Here is a 17,691-nt window from a genome sequence, read left to right as displayed (position 1 = left end):
CCTGAACTAATTTCTAAATCTTAATAGCACACACAAAAGTCGTATCTCGTCCATTTATCACGTTCTTATCAACATCGGAAACTAAACAAAGAGATAAAAGGGACGCGACTAGGTGAGCCAAGGGTATAAAATGCTTTGATTTTACAAGATAAAAAACAAAACAATGTATAAATGCAAAATACCGCGTGGCTACCACTAAGTACTTATAGTAGCGTTTCTATCGTTACTGACTATCACAAATGGTTGAACAAATTGTTATTGTTGGTTTATATCAGTTCCAAAAGTGTAAAGATGAGACATGGATAGCTATGGGTATTTTGGTCATTTATTATTAATATGACTGATTAATATTTTATTTAAACGTCGTTTTGTCAGTAAATAGAGTAGCATAGCAAATGCGCATGCGTACTGATTTACCTACGTCAGTGGATTCGCACAAATGTCAATATATAGCAATTTAAGGATTGTAATAATAATTATGAGTGAAAAAAATAGAGATGAACTTAGCATTAGAAAATCAAGGTTATTAATATTTCCACAGTGCGCATGACCGTACCTTGACAAGTGGGTCAAAGGGAATTGACTGCAAATACAAACATCGTCACCTTAACGTCCTTGTTTTCATTTGATTTCCAGCACTGAAAGGAAATAATTTGCGAATATTGTTTACATATGTTTTTAACAATATTAATGCGTTTCGTGTGCGGTTCTTTCTATCAATGTTTATACTCTTTTGGCAGGGTTGAGCCCATGTGACTATTTACGAATATGTTGTAGTTCAAGTGTATCCCAGCCCACTAGACGCAATAAACACTCATAAATACTCTTATATAGGCAAACATTATGCAAAAACCTAGCGGTGCTCATTTGTTTAATATTTCAAACACCCATTTGAGTAGGATCCTTAGGAAATATTCGGATTAATTAAATTAGCGATATATGAATTCATCTAGATTTGAAGAAACAAAATCTCTACTTACTGCCTTAATCTTCCCCTTCACATCTACTTGAGCTTGTTTTAGTTATGTTTGATAATCATGATAATCATGCAGTACTTATTAAAGTGAACAAAAACCTGTGCATTTGTTTTGAGAGGAGAAAAACATACATTTTTTCATAGAAAAACAAAACAAAACATTTTTCTCACAAAGGTATATAACATAATAGAGCACAATCCGAAGATCCCAAATAACTATCTTTCTATATGTGTGTGTATTTTAATAATAAGTTTTATAATTTATTATAACTATATTTTCATCTAATCAGGAACAATTCCGGAATGGCTAAATGGAAGTTTCTTACGGAATGGGCCAGGACTGTTTGAAATCGGGGAAGATTCATTCAACCATTTATTCGATGGAATGGCTTTGCTACATAAGTTTACTGTCAAAGACGGCAAAGTGACATATCAAAACAGATTCCTTACTAGCGACACTTACCGAAAGAACAAGGCGGCCAACCGTATCGTTGTGTCCGAATTCGGTACATTGTCGAATCCGGATCCAGCTGCGAATTTTGTGGAGAAGATGTTGTCGTATGTATGGCCACCGGTGCCGGAGGATAACTGCAATATAAGTTGGTTCAAGATTAGCGAAAAGTTCTGTGTGTGCACGGAGACGCCATTTGTGTGGCAGGTGGACCCCCATACTTTGGTGGCAACAAAAAAGGTCAATACATTGTAGTTTCCATTGAAATACATTGGGGAAAAGGAGTAAATCGATATTTTCCGGGTATCCATGGCGGTTCAGCTTCGGGATAGTATGTAAGCTGAAATGACCGTATTTTCATAGTTTCTTTATTTCATCTTAGTGAATTAATAACGCTAGTTTTTGAGCAAACAGATTTTGAAATAATGAAAACGCTTACTTGTACGAAATCCAAGACGTGTGTGCATTTTGCGTTCTCAAGATTTCTTCGAACGAACATTTTCATGTTTGCTACAAAAAACGTTAGTGTTATTTTTGTGTGTTTTTTGTTGTTCTTGTTGTTGTTTTTTTTTTTTTTTTTTATTTAGGATAAATCAAATCTATCGTTTTTATCAGCATGCAATTTGATTTCGAAATACTTAAACTGCATTTTAATGAAGGTGTAGAAGTAGTTTGTTTCAAACGCAAGCTACTAGAAAATTGTACATTCTCAAATTATGTATTCTACTCAATATGTCATATACTTCCGCATGTTAGCAATTCGGACAATGAACAGAAATCCTTTTTATATTTTTTGTAGCACGACTTGGCCAAGAAGATATCAATACACACCATGTCTTCACATCCGCATACATTGAAGGATGGCACACTGTTGAACGTCGGCAATCATTACGGTCCTGCGCCTACGTATAACGTTATTAAAATTAGTCCATCAGAAGGCGGTGAGTCAGTCTTTCCGTTTGTCGGCTAGTTCACTTGTTATAATAGACAAGCTAATTTATATTTAATCGGTGGATATGCAAACTAGAAATTATCTCAAGTTTTTTTGTTTTTCTTTCGAACAATGCAATGAATAGGGTAGATGGATGTGGTTCTAAAATAAAAGTTTAACGTTCCAAGTGTGATTGGGCGATTTTCATTGTTCCGAAGTTGTCTCCGGCCATTAAACAGACAGGATTTGATTTGATCAACTTTTGAATTTATAGATGCAATAATTTTCCCAATTTCTGACAACAGATTCTATGATGTCATACTTTACCCATGACTCTTTGCTTGAGAATCAAGATGGCTGACTACAAAATACTGATATAAAGTTGAATATCTAGAGAATGAAAAGTGATATAAAAAAACTGTAAATTGCATTCTCCTACATTTGTGGAACTTTTTCTTTAGGGGGTCATTATGTTGTTTGGATTGATGTTTCATTAATATTTTTTTATTATTATACCTTGTAGTTTTAAGTGACCTTGCTGCTGTACTTTCCAAAGTCAGTGTTGTGTCAATTAATAGAAAAATGACTCTGAGTCAATATTGAACATAGAGTAACCATGATTTAGTTTTTTTGTGCTGGCTTTGATGTTTACAAAAAAATGGCGTCTGTGACAGACTTCAAAGTTTGATTATGTTGTGAAAATGTTGTTGATTTATTCATTATATCAGTCAATAAACAGTTTTAATGGCCACCACAATAATTATCTACCTGCGCCAGGGCAGTAATTTCCCATTCGAGCCATTAAATCCGAATATTGGCCTCAACATCGGATTTTGTTTTAAATATTACACGTAAGGCCTGTGATATCTCATCGATTTTCTCTGATCTTAGTATTTCGCGTCTCGTAGAAATGCCAAAATCATTGGTAAACACGACGCGATATCTCGGACGTTTCCACAAAATAACACACTACTAATGTATTGTATTGCTTCCTACATGTCACAGGAAACGATCCATTCGAAAACACTCAAATAATTTGTTCCATTCCGGCACGTTATCGACTGCATCCGGGGTATTACCACAGTTTGTCCATCACAGAGAACTACGTTGTGTTCTTGGAGCAGCCGCTGATGACGAACGTCGCAAAGCTGATGACGGGCAGATTCACGTCCACACCTCTGAGCGGAGCACTGGAGTATGACGATAACATCAGCTCTATATTCTATTTAATCAGACACGATACCGGCGAATTGGTGGCGTCAAAATACGTCGCCGAACCGTTCTTCTCGTTCCATCACGTCAACGCGTTTGAGGATGGCGATCACGTAGTCGTTGACCTCTGCTGTCACAGAGACATGGATATAGTAAATAAGATGTCACGTAACAGCATAGAAGCTAATAATACTGATCCTGCTAATATCGAATTAAGAAGATATGTGTTTCCGCTCAATGTCAATACGGTGTGTATTAAAATATAGCGTCGGGACGGGGGGGGGGGGGTAACGCCGCAAACGTGTGTAGGTATGCACCCCTGGTACTCCTCTACTCAAACTAGTTACTCATTAGACAAATCAAGAGTTGCCAGTGTGCGTTTGTGTCGTGAGCTAATACAATACAATACAATACAATACAATACAATACAATATTTGCTGATTTTTCCTTACAAATAAAAGCTTGTTGAATGCATGCCGTAAAATTACATTTTTGTTCTATATGCTGTTATGGTTTTCGTATCCACTTGACGTCCAGTCGCTGTCTCGGCTACGTCATTCCGATCATCAGCATATACATCAGCCTGTATGTAAAATTATGCATGTATACTAGAATTACGTTGTCCGGAAAAAAATATGTGATGCTTAAAAATAATAGTAATTACATGATGAGATTGACCGTTCAAGGAGATAAATGGAAAGCAATCCCCATTACGCTTTCACACACGTCATTTTTCCACATTCTAAAGTACGATCGACAGTGACTTCAGGGCCTACTTAAAGTGATCTATCATGTCGATATTACTTCGAGTAAGTTGAGTGGACGTATTGATTATGACGATATCGTTCGTACTTTAGAATGACTCGGGGTTCGAGTCTACTATTGTAAACCTTGTTTTGAAATGTAGAATAAAAAATGGTATTATGAAATCAAAACAAATAAAGTCATTCTGTCTCGTCTACAGAAATCATCAACGGGTACAAATTTAATCACCTTAGACTACACGTCTTGTTGCGCGACGAAGAGAGACGATGGAAACGACGTGTACGTCACGTACGAGAAGATGATTGAGAAAGGTGAGTTGTCATGACGACTTATTTGTTTTCAGAAAACATAATAATATCTAATGTTTATGAACTAGCATGAAGGTAATAAACATCTATCCGGTCGTAATAGTGCAAGAACATGTCAACGAAATACAAGGAGAAACACTTCTACGTGTTTACCTTACCCGTGTCATTAGGTGAAGGGGAAGAGTATATGTCTGTACTCGTCGTCATAATAAACTCAAACAATTCTTATCAGTTCATCTTTTCAAACATCAATATTATATTAATTAGAATGAAATACTGCCTGATTTTGTTGTGATTGGCATTTATACATATATTTATATATATTTATGCGAGATATAGTGATAATTTACCGGTTAAAATAGAAAAACAAATGTCAGACATAGAAATAAAGGCAGAGAGTGAAGATATTTTGCTGATTATGAGAACCATATGTTAGTAATATACCCTCCAAGATATGTTAATATGTTATCACTTAGGGTAGTGCCGTACCCGGATAATTTTGTTTTCATTATGTAGTATACATATTTTGTTTTGATATGTTCCTGTAATATCATGGGCCTTATACAATCCATACTATGACAAGGGACATTGAGAAAAATACTTTATTTTAACTGGAATTAATTTTCGCTGAAAATACTTTTTGGATGTTTTTTATGGAATTTATTTTCACCTATTTTTGACGAGTTGAATGTAAAATATAGGAAAATAAGTATATTCGCTGGATTTTATTTTCACTGAATTATTCCTTCAGAGAAAATAGCGAAAATTAGCCGGTTCCAAGCGAAAATAAAGTATTCTACAGTTAGTGTAGTGCGTGTATAAATAGTGGTATACATGTACAATGTTATATTGTCATACTAAAAACCGTGAAACCGCGTACATACCCCGGCATTTATATCTTCATAGAGTCGAATAATCACCACGTAACAACCAGTCTTGTTTGTATTCATCCTGCATGGTTATTTGATATCTAAGATTCTGGAGGGACAAGGTTGCAATAGTTACACTATGTTTTATGAACCCTTAGTTGAATGCCGTGTAATGTATTTAAAGAAAACTAATTCACATACATAAGCTAGACATGAGAGGGCGATATATTAAGCGGTTAAAACTTCCAAATACATTCATCATTAGTATTCAGTTTTTTTATGTTTTATAGGTATGGAACTTCCGATTACTAATTACGAAAGGTACAATGGACGGAAATATAGATACGTCTATGGAGTAAGCGACTCCGCCACTGAAGTGAGTAAAACGTGCCGTTGGTGGCGATATTAATATATCATAATTCAATACGCATAAATTGATTATGGTTCCACGGAGCGAGGAATTATTGTGATTTTTTGGAAATTACTTATTTTATCAGTATCACTGTTGATATCTTCATTTGCATATTTAAACATTCATGTTGCGTTGAGTAATGATCGTTATCCAGATTTGTCGCAATTTTATTTCCGGAAATTCCAACCGTGAACGTTTTGTTACCTCTAAGTTTTATATTTCCGTTCTCCGGAGTATATGACACATCTTTTCATTTTTGAGCTGAATCAATTTGTTGTAATATCTATAAAATCATGTTTAGTTTGTGTCGAGACATGAGAAAAAGCGATATTTGCTCGAGAATCCATTGAGCTCAACCGGTGCCATATATAGCAGGTTAATCTCGGATGATTTCATTTTCAATTTGTCATGTCGAGAAATAATCCGTCATTGCTCTTAGCACAGGGAGTATCCCAATTGTTTCTACGTAACGCACCTGCTCACGTAGAACTAGTTCTTGATTTCTGTCACAAATATCGGGTTACTGACAAAAAGTTTTCCTCAAGCTTAATATAATTAGAATTTGTTTGTTAGAGACCTGAATCAGTGACTTCCGTTGTCTCGTTTGAAACAAAATGCAACACGATATTTCTTGACTCAAATCACGTTTACTGGTAAACAGCGGTGTAATTCGCCGACTTATCATATCACTCCGCGGCTTACATTTAAGGACGTTCATTTTTGGTTTCAGTACTCATGCATAAATTGTGTAGAATATGGGGTCATGTAAATGGAATTTATGCCACCATTTGTGAGTTCAGGTTGTCAAACTATTTATATATTTTATCTCGTGAAGATCACTAAACAAATATATAAATTTGGATAGGATTTGGTAAGCGTTACATGACCGGGGACTCGTAATGAACACGACCGAACAAGACTACTGCGGCACTTACACTAATACATAGTGACAGTAACAACTCATCCGAAAATTCAAAATGACACGTACGCATCTAATGAAAAGCCAAAACGATCCGAATCAAGGCGCTTCAGAATATGTGTAGTGTTTCTTTTTTTTTGTATAATAATAACAAAATACAGTATCCTACGTAAGTCAATTTTGAAAGATTGAGGGCGCTGCACAGGCGCGTGTGTGTTTTCTAGCGAGATGAATTAAACTATACAATCGTCACGCATTGATTTGTGCGTATTTATTATTTACTACATTTTCTGTATTTTTAGCTCATGAAAGTTGATCTACAAAATAAGACGTATAAATTAGTAAACCATGATGCGTACTTCCCGGCAGAGCCGGTGTTTGTGGAAGCACCTAATGCCACGTCTGAGGACGACGGTAAGTAGATAATGACCATATATGGTGATAGTGTCAAGTTATGCCACCATTCACAAAATAAACCCACATCAAGACAATGGAATGTTATGTCAACTTGCCCCCCTGAACTGTCACAAAATGGCTACTGTTTTGAGGCACTATTGGAAAACAATGTTGTTCACATGGTAATACATACTTCTTTAATAATAAATCAGGCGTGCCGTACTCAAGTTACTAATTTAAATAATCCTCCAGCTATATGTCACCAATACAATGTACTATTGGAAAACAATGTTTGTTTCCATGGTAACACGTTCTCCTTAATAAAGTCATTCTTGCAATACTTAGTAATTTAAATAGTCCTCCAGCTATATGTCAAGCCAATGCATGACTGGTCCGATGTTTGATTTCAAAAAAATGCTGAATCCTGAAATCCACTTGACTTTATGCAGAGGATGGTGAATGTATGCGTTGTGAATTCCGAACCGGTCTATAAATTTGATGACGTAATTCGACGCTCACACGAAACCCGCAAATTGGTCTGTACGTTGAATGTGTTGACCACAGCGGTTTGGATAAATTTATACTCGATTAGATATCGACAGTATCTTCTGATTTTGACGAATATTTGTTATTTTGGGGTTAAAATACTATCGCCTCAAGTATAACTAACTGTTGTTTATTTCACCTCTGTCCTACTACACATTGTGTTATTTATTTGTGAGTACTAGTAGTTGACTCTCACGACAGTGGAGCTATTTCGACCGACATGTGGCTTGTCTGACTGAGAAAAAAACAGTAGATATTGCACAAATTCAGTTGTCTGGGCAGGTAATGGCATTGGTCCAATCACGCCGTAGTATGCCATGCCAGTTGACCAAGACGTAATACTTAACCAATCAAATCAAGTATGGGATGATTTGGTACTACGCGAACACTTCTATTACAACCGAAGCAACGTCATGTTCTACTTATGTTCCAGGTGTGGTGATGGCGTGTATGGTCAGTGCAAAGGAAGACACGTGGTCTTATTTATTGGTGTTGGATGGCAAGACGTTCACGGAGATAGCGAGGGCGGAAATACCCGTCGCTCTCACGTCCGGTTTGCATGGAATGTTCTTCAAAGGCATTGTATAGAACATCCTGTCATGCTACAGAAGCTATCAACGAGCTCCGAACAGTTCGATATGCGTTACTTATCATCACATTCTCCTTTCCAGAGTTCCTTGCCGTTAGATCACCGAAAGTATAGAACTCTGCCTGGAAGATTGTTGACATCACTGCACAAAGTAATTTTCTCAATTTTTGACAACAGATTCTATGATGTCATACTTTACCCATAATTCTTTGCTTGAGAATCAAGATGGCTGACGACATAATACTGATATAAATTTGAATATTTAGAGAATGAAAAGTGATATAAAAAAACTGTAAATTGCATTCTCCTACATTTGTTGAGCTTTTTCTTTTGGGGTCATTATGTTGTTTGGATTGATGTTTCCTTTAATCAGTTTAATAAAAAGTTGTACGCCCTGGCTCGGAATAAATGTTCATTTACTAGATTACAATACACAATAACATTACTTTGCACAACGTGGTCCGCGATAACAAATTTACGTTTTTACAGAAGTCAGACACTAATAAATAGTTTGTCACGTAATTGTCTTCCGGTTTTTGAAGTTCAGTTTCATGTGAAACAAAGTTGGCCACAAAGTTGAAGCCTGCATGTGGCAGAGGTACTATTGCGACTAACGCAAAGACGTATGTGAGAGAGATTGCATGGCCAGTGCTCACCTCAATCTCCTTCCCATGAATCTTTGCGTTTTGCGCAATAGTACACGTGTTCTTAAACTGAATAAATGACAGGATGGATTAAGCATAACTAGGTTAACCAACTAGGACTTGTAGTTCGAACAAATTCGAATATGATCTTATGCAAAGCTACTTTGTTTAGTGATGATAAGTAACGCGCATTAAACTATTCGGAGTTCGTTCTCATCAAAATTCCCATGCTCATCGCGCACACACGCACGCATGCACGCACGCCCGCGCGCGCGCATCGCATTATTTTTTCGCTGTGATTGATCATTTGAGACATGGACATGTTTATTACAACTAAATATGTTTATTTTCTGCTTAATCAGGTTATAAAATACTGTGATATTTTTAAATATTCGGATCATCTTTTAATTTGAAGCAGTTCGCGCATTTTATATCTAATTATTTACGTATTATTTTAATGTGATGATTAATGTTGATAACCACAGATAATGTATATTATGCCGTGTGTGGCGGTAACACGTTGAGATCGACACCCATGTGGTTATGGGCAGAATTTGCGGGCTTGAGCTATTAATCAATCACGTGCGAACCCAGTGAAGTGTAACTATTGAGCAATAAATGTTATCATTTATATGTCTCGAGAATGCTGAGTGTGACTCTCCGGCGCGCATGTCGGTATAGAATAACACAGCACTGTCATCGTATGTTATTAACAATGTGTACATGTGTATTAGTATTTACCATTGGGTTAATGTTATGAACAGAGTAGATCTACAATATGATTGAATAATGTAACTATAGATGGCGGGCTTTATGTCAGTGACTTCAAATAGTATCCGAATATAAGGCTTTTGCGTTGAAGTGAAATAAACAGAAAGGTTAGAGTCGTTCAGAGAGATCACCAGTTTTGACATGAAGAACCAAATCGATCCCGGAAATGTTTGTACAGTGAAAAGACGACAGATACATTCATTGATAATACATTAATTACTTACTGAAGGTCGGTAAAGTTTTAAATATCAGATAATAAGTAATTTTCCGTTCACTTATATTATGAGTACAATTGAAGTTTAGAATGAGTTTATTCAGGAGGCTCAAAAGACTGTGTATAATTTTATATGGGAAGGAAAAGACAGAATTGCTCGTAGAACTATGATAGGAGGATCCGTGGTATATCATGGCCATTTCACAATGTAATCTCATCCTTACAATTAATTAAATAAACAGTTAGTATATTAGTGTTATTTTTGATTCAATGTTAACACAACTCTGTACTATGGTGTTGGTGATATATGAATTGGGTGCCATAAGATGGTACTTGATGGCCAATAAACCTAATCAAATATGTAGTTTGCATTGTACGAGTGCAAAATAAGTTATTAGGAAAATAGAATATTAGGATATTAGTACCAGCTGTTTTAGACGCATGCACATTGGCCGATCCTGTCAAATCTCGTCATCTGTTTTGAGGCGTGTCTGGTCGATGTGAAATTGCTTCAGCCATTGTGTAACAACGGAATTAACTGGTGTCTGCGTGAAAACCGCTGTAAAGTGGCGTAAAATGAATTTGTGCGGTTTTGGCGCTGCCATGATTTTCTGAATAATTCGGAGCAGCAATGGAAGCCGACCATTTAATTGATAAAAATCTTGTCCAGAATATGATTTTAAATGGCCGAACTTACAGAAAAAACAGTCTCGTATTGGAAAGCATGTTTCCGGGAAGGAGAGGTATCGAAGTGCCGTGGTGAGTAGATTTCCTCCCCGGGACGCCGAGTGGGCGTCGGTACCGAAAAGGAGGCGGTGAATATGGTGTCGAGCGACCAACATAGTAAACCAACATAATATACAAATGACAAACTTCATAAAATAAACCCAGACACGTTTCCCACACAGATGTGCACATTTTCTCAGGAGAATCTAGAAATTTTGGAACATATCTTCTATGAATGTGAATAAGTTGTTGCACTCTGGAGATACCTACTTTTTAGTTGGGGAAAAATATTAAAACAAAATTCACCACCGAGCAGAATGTGCTTAATAGTATCAGATCCAGGCGAATCGCTGACAATAAATGTTATTAGCCTGTTAGTTAGCAAACATATTTACCACTGTAAAATGACACAAGACCCAATTTCAAGGGTATTCTAACGTACATGAAAAGAGTCTATAAGTGTGAAAATTGGATAGCAAACCACAACAATAAAATGATACAGCCCTTAAAAAAGTGGTCCCCTTTAATACCATATATGGAATAAAGGGGCAAATGGTATAAACTAGAACTGCACGAGATAGACAAGTAGTAATCTATTGAATACAGTGATCTTAGGGGAAAAATCCGTCCATGTGAACCAAAAGCAAACATAGAGGTTCTGAGTGTGAACAATAAATCATTCCTCCTCTGAAGCTTTGAGAAATGTCACTTTGAAAAACTTTGAGTTATACAGGAATGTAAGCATAACTTCTTTATTCATGGATATGTAAATTTTTACGAGTACCTAAAAAAAGTAATTTTCCGTTCAACTGCTAAACTTGCTTGCAGTTTGCTGCGATTCCGATGAAAAATTCTTGAAAAATAAATATAAATTGCGTAAACGAGGGGTGAACGCGAAAGTCATGTGACCGCAAAATCCCAACATTTTTGGATTTCGCGGTCACATGACTTTCGCGTTCACCCCTCGTTTACGCAATTTATATTTATTTTTCAAGAATTTTTCATCGGAATCGCAGCAAACTGCAAGCAAGTCTATTCAACTGTGAGATCTCGCCAGTTACGTGTAAGACGTGCGCCGAACGTCTGTCGCAAAAATTGTACGATTTGATTTGGAACTTTATTTCGTAGGTGTATATTGCGTTTGAATACCAGTACTTCATCGAAATTGACCATAATCAAATGTGTAAAGCACATTATTAAGCGTGGAAATATCCCCAAAATACTTTCGCGTTTGTCGAAACCCACGCGATGTTTGACGCCACTACGACGCAATGACCATTGTTTGTCCTGTTTTCACGTTCGCTTTCACGCATAACGCGGGATCTCGCAGTGAACGGAAAATGGTCTATTACCCAACATTTATGTTTCTGGAAGGATACTATGTCGAATTACATCCGACATAGATTTACCTACATATATGGTGAAAATGGTGACAATATGGGACAAGGGGATGATAAACGAATTTCAAAAGATGTGGTAGTAAATAATTATGGGATGGAATTACTTGAATTTTGTTCAGTGACTGGATTAAAAATTGTGAATGGGAGATTATTTCAGGAAAGAGGGAGTGGCAATTTTACTTTTATATCAGAACTTGGTACGAGTGTAAGTGACTATGTGTTGACAACAGAGGATGTTCTAGTTAAATTTACTGATTTTACAGTGGGCAATAGAGTTGAATCTGACCACATGCCTTTAGAATTTGTTTTAACTTACCAAAATGAGGTGGGGGTAAATCCAACTAGGGATAGTTCGGACAATTGTATTGTTAACAAAAATGACACATCTAGGTTAAGGTGGGAGCAACAGAAAAAAACAGCAGTATCTTGATAACTTTCAAACTGAACCAATTGAACAATTAATTCTTACTTTTAACGATAGTATTATTTTGGGAAACCTTGAGAAAGCAGCAGCGGGTTTGGTGAACATTGTCTCAAAATGAACTTGTAAACTTAGCTGCTAATTCAAACTCACGGCAATTTTGACAGAAATGTCAGCAACGAAACGAAAATGTGTTTAAAATTATTACCCAGAAAGAGTGGCATGACTATTTTAAACATCTGTTTAATACAATTTTATAGGGGATGAGGATATGGCGGATTTTTTTGATTCAGTAAATGATTATGTAACAAGATGACATTGAGAACACAGAGGTTGATAATACCGACCTTGACTGCCAAGATGAAATTAAAAAGAAACTGAAAAATAATAAAGCCCCTGGGCTAAATGGAATTTCTTCAGAATTTTGGAAAATTGTTGAAATGATATTGATTTTATTTAATGTATTACTTGAACAAGGTTATTTTCCTGCGGGCAATTGGATTAATAACACCAGTGTATAAAAAAGGGCATAAGGATAACCCTGAAAATTATCGGTGCATTATGCTTTTAAATGTTATTAGTAAAATATATATGAATATCCTGACAGAAAGATTGACAGTATGGTTTGATAAATATAGTAGAATTGTTGAAAATCAGAGTGGTTTTAGAAAGAAACGAAGCACATTAGATAATATGTTTATTCTGAGCACAATTATTGATAAATATGTATTTCATCTCAATAGTCGATTATATTGTGCTTTTATAGATTATGAAAAAGCATTCGATAGGGTCCACCATATTTCACTATTTTATAAATTAACAAAGGCAGGAATGAGAGGCAGACTATTAACAACTTTGTTCTCAATGTATACACATGTTAAGGCAGTAGTTAAAACCCCACATGGTGTGACTGATCTGTTTAAAATTGGAACAGGCCTGCAACAAGGCTCAGTTATTTCCCCATTACTTCTTTGTTTTTATATAAATTATATTGAAGAAGCTCTTACACAAGGTGTTGAAACTGTAATCTATGTAAAAACTTTAAAATTAATGTATTTATTATATGCTGATGACCTCGCATTATTTAGTAAATCTCCCATTGGTCTACAGCGTCTTCTAAATAGATTAGCAAATTACTGTAAAAGATGGAGGTTAACAGTAAATTTGAATAAATCAAAAAAATGTTGTTTTTCGCAAATCTGGTAGACTAAAGAAATCTGAAAAGTGGTTTTGGAATGGGAATGAAATTGAAATAGTCTCAAAATATAACTATTTGGGGGTTCTTTTTTCTAGTTCAGGTATCTGGTATCAGGCCCAAAAACACTGAACAAGCAAGGAAAGCCATGCACAGTATTAAAAGTATTCTTTACAAATATGATGGGTTCAAACCAGCTATTGCGTTTCGTGTTTTTGACTGCAAAATTCTCCCAATCCTGCTTTATGGCAGTGCAATATGGGGAACACATAAATCTTACGATATAGAAACAGTTCATCATAAATTTTGTAAATTTGTTTTAGGGGTACACCTAAAGGCCCCAAACTGTGCTGTGAGGGGGGAGTTGGGAAGACATCTAATTAGAACACATGTGAACAAATAAATAATTCGGTATTGGTTAAAATGTATAGGTGGTGATTCCTCTGTTTTAGTAAAAGAATGTTATGGCTATCAATATGACAGGGTAGAAAGGGGATTTAATTGTTGGGCAACATATGTTAAGGATTTGTTATGTAATTTTGGTTTTGCACACGTATGGGAAAGCCAGTATGTGAATAACCCAAATTGTTTTCTGCTACAGTTTAACCAACGGTGTCTAGATATTTCCCAGCAACAGTGGCATGATCAGATTGGTAATAGTTCAAAATTATGCACTTATTCTAAATTTTAAAAAATATTAGCCGGGGAAAAATATCTGGATTCTATCACCATAAGTTTTTTTAGAAAATCTCTCACTTGTTTTAGAATATCTGCTCACGATCTCGTGATTGAAAAGGGTAGGGCATTGGGAATACCACTTGACCAAAGATTGTGTCCTCTTGGTTGTAATCACATTGAAAACGAGTTCCACTTTCTATTACAATGTCCCAAATTTGAGGAAATTAGAACTCGTTTTATACACAAGTTTTACTATTGCCCAGCGCTTGAATAGAAATTTATTTTGCTACTGCAATCTGAAATACACACACAATACAAAATCTTGCAAAATACGTATTCTACTCTTTACAAAAACGTCATAGTTTGTTGGAAGGAAATTTAACTGAAATATAAATTTAATTTGGTATTCATAAGTTTGTAATATTCAGACAAGCAGTAGCAGTGATTATTCTTGTCAAACGATCTATTTATTTATTTATTTGTGTTACATTTAAGTGTGTACATTATGGCCTATGGCCAATGGTACTGAATAAATATATATATGAAATTACAATTCAATGTACAAATAGATCCACATGTATAAATGAATTGTCTGGGGATATACTCAGGGACACAAGTAATAAGATGTCATGACCCCCCCCCCCCCGTGCCAATCACATAATGTTGTGGATGGTTACATAAATCAAAATTCGGGAAAGTTGTCTTTGGCAAAACTTTGAGTTTGAGCTTCAATTTGAGCATGCTGTGATTTCCTATATAACAAGGTGTTTGGTCAAGAACTTTGTTTTTGAATCCATTGACCATATATGACTTCTGTACGGTAATCTTTCTTGGTAAGTTTAACTTTTATTTGGGCGTAAATTGTATATTGTACAGTACAGTATTGTAACGGAAAAGTTATACTTTCTTTTGGTCGTATAGTACGTCAGAACCGTGGAAAAATCTCCCTAATTGTAATGTGTTGCTGTCGGGGAACAACTCTAGAGAGAAGCAACTCAACACGCAACCTATTTCAGCTCAATTAAGTATAGGAAGTAACGAGATCGGCTCCGTGTGCAATAGATCCGGGGTTGAAACGATCAACAGAGATATCGTAGTTATCGTAGAATTGACAACCCGTCTTAACAACTCGCGTAATTGAGACTACTGAAACCACATTTGTTATTACCGACACTTTTTGACTGCCATCTCTAAGAATATCATGCTTTCAGCGTCTCATTATCATGTTTCGGGCACCAGTGTTCTGTGGTATAAAACCTGTTGCCACATTATAAATCTAGCCAGTTCCTACAACTTTTATATCGGGCTGACACGCATTAACGACTCCCATTGGCATTACCTCATCTTGAAATACTGTTTTTTCAATTAAGGTTATGTAGTATGTAATGTGCACATCTATCGGTTGCTAGTTAAATCTAACTTTCTGTAGTATTCCGACAAAACCCTTATTTTTATTCGTATTTCAATTTGAATGAAAGTGGGGGACCTGTATTTACATGTTTGTTTTTGTACAGGTACAGCTGTCAAACGTTTTGATTGTTTGGTGGATGTTTATGTATTCTATTCGTTGTGTGTCTGTGTTTTAATTGTGTGTGTCTACAAATTTAGTCTAATAATATTCCGATAAATGTTGAAAGTATGGAAATAATGTAATAAGTATGCATGGAATTTAAGTTAAACGCTCTATGCAATGGCTGCCAGTGTCACGTATACGTTCTACTGAGGACGCTGTAATGAACGTTTTCTTTGAGTTATATTGCTGTATTGTCGTGTGTAATTGGCCGCGAGGCTCATCAGAGTTACTTTTGTATTCACGAGTATCAAGTCCTGATGAGTGATTGAATTGACGTTACCATGGCAATGACATTAAGGCGTCACATACACACGTTGTACTGGCACAGGCAAAACAAATTAAAATTAACTGAATAAATGCATGCATTTGGTAACGTGTCATATAACCAGGTGATCCGTGACAGGGATCACCAGATTCAAGTTAGAGCTGGATTTCACAAAAACTGACTTTGGTATACCAACAATTACACTCATGCAACGGTCGCTCTACGTCAACGTGTGGTGTCCAATGCGATTATGATATCTCTATGCAGGGGTTGTTTCGTCTTCGTGCCGTCTCTCTCGTGTGGGTACAGTCCATGCACATACAGTTGAACATCATTCAGTACGTTTGGAGATTTTCATTAAAGTGGCGTTAAATGAATATTATAACACTTCAAGACAAGTATATATTTAAAACGGCGTATTCACTAGAAAACATTAAAATACTTATTTTGTCAATCTGATAAAAATAATATTATATTAATTTATTTGATTATTTATTTATATTTAAATACTTACCATGTGCTAGTATTTTATTATTTTCATGTAAATTTATTTTATTTCACTTTAGTATTTAATTGAGTCTAAATTTTCAATGTTGGTACGTGACGGTATTTAGAATAATACAAAATAATATGTGCGTAACAATAGAATTGAAATCGAACACTACACGTCCAATCCGGATTAAAATTAATTCCTAATCTGGCCTTCTTTTTTCCAAATAATAATAATAATAATAATAATAATAATAATAATAATATACATTTTTAAAAATACGTCGTACAATACATTTTAATCAGATTGACGACACATCGCACGGTATATCATATTGTATTTATGTGTGAACTATAGGAGAAACTGACAAACAATGGTGTTTTACCAACCTATATAGTGCATTCCAGTTTTGTTTAGAAGCCTGCACCGAGGCATTTTGGCGAGGGTCACGATACATAACATGAGTAAGCAGCGTTTTTGGAAATTGGATGTCCACCAAGCGAGGTGTCCCGGCCGTTATGGCCTTGTCTATACAATACTGGGCTTCGTAACAAATGAGTGCTGGTATTTGGTTTGTTACTAGTGTTGTTTGCTTCATTGATTCGGCCGGTACGGCATCACTGATCTAATTACTTTTACACAAATCATTGCGTGCATTACAGTCTGTCTAATTATAGCTAATCATACAATAGACAGCGTAAAAGTTGACCCTAGTCAACTTAACTTTTATTCCGATTACGATTATCGAGTACCTTATTCATTGGTAATAATAGCTATTGCAAAGTTGCCCCTTTAATTTCAACGACTCGAAGGTGTAAATTTCAACTAACAAAAACAATTACCCCAGTAGTTTGCGTGAACTAAATGAATGGTGCGCGCGCATCACCGTTCAACAGGTTGTAACTGATCTCCAGTAAGCTAGAGGGCCTTTTACTTCATT

The 17,691-nt window shown here is 35.8% G+C and overlaps 1 protein-coding gene across 1 annotated transcript; it reads left to right on the top strand.

The window, feature by feature from the left end:
- Positions 1-239: 239 nt before the first annotated feature.
- On the top strand, positions 240-8,896 carry LOC100378360 (carotenoid-cleaving dioxygenase, mitochondrial-like). Its single transcript, XM_002732578.3, has 8 exons — positions 240-312; positions 1,267-1,667; positions 2,227-2,368; positions 3,364-3,818; positions 4,535-4,646; positions 5,803-5,888; positions 7,146-7,257; positions 8,219-8,896. Exons 1-8 carry the CDS (start codon positions 240-242, stop codon positions 8,371-8,373), a joined length of 1,536 nt encoding a protein of 511 aa, XP_002732624.2. The 3' UTR covers positions 8,374-8,896.
- Positions 8,897-17,691: the final 8,795 nt, after the last annotated feature.

Source organism: Saccoglossus kowalevskii, chromosome 1 (genome assembly GCF_978046115.1).
Source record: "Saccoglossus kowalevskii chromosome 1, keSacKowa6.1, whole genome shotgun sequence".
NCBI classification, from domain to species: Eukaryota; Metazoa; Hemichordata; class Enteropneusta; family Harrimaniidae; genus Saccoglossus; species Saccoglossus kowalevskii.
Note: the sequence above shows the minus strand (reverse complement) of the source record. Positions and strands in the feature narration are given on the sequence as shown.

What these genes read in the sequence shown, in the direction of transcription:
- LOC100378360 (XM_002732578.3), top strand. Translation starts at nt 240, where the DNA reads ATGGTTGAACAAATTGTTATTGTTGGTTTATATCAGTTCCAAAAGTGT. An exon ending in CTTTGGTGGCAACAAAAAAG is followed by an intron (nt 1,668 to 2,226) that starts GTCAATACATTG and finishes TATTTTTTGTAG; the next exon opens with CACGACTTGGCCAAGAAGAT. An exon ending in TTCCGCTCAATGTCAATACG is followed by an intron (nt 3,819 to 4,534) that starts GTGTGTATTAAA and finishes TCTCGTCTACAG; the next exon opens with AAATCATCAACGGGTACAAA.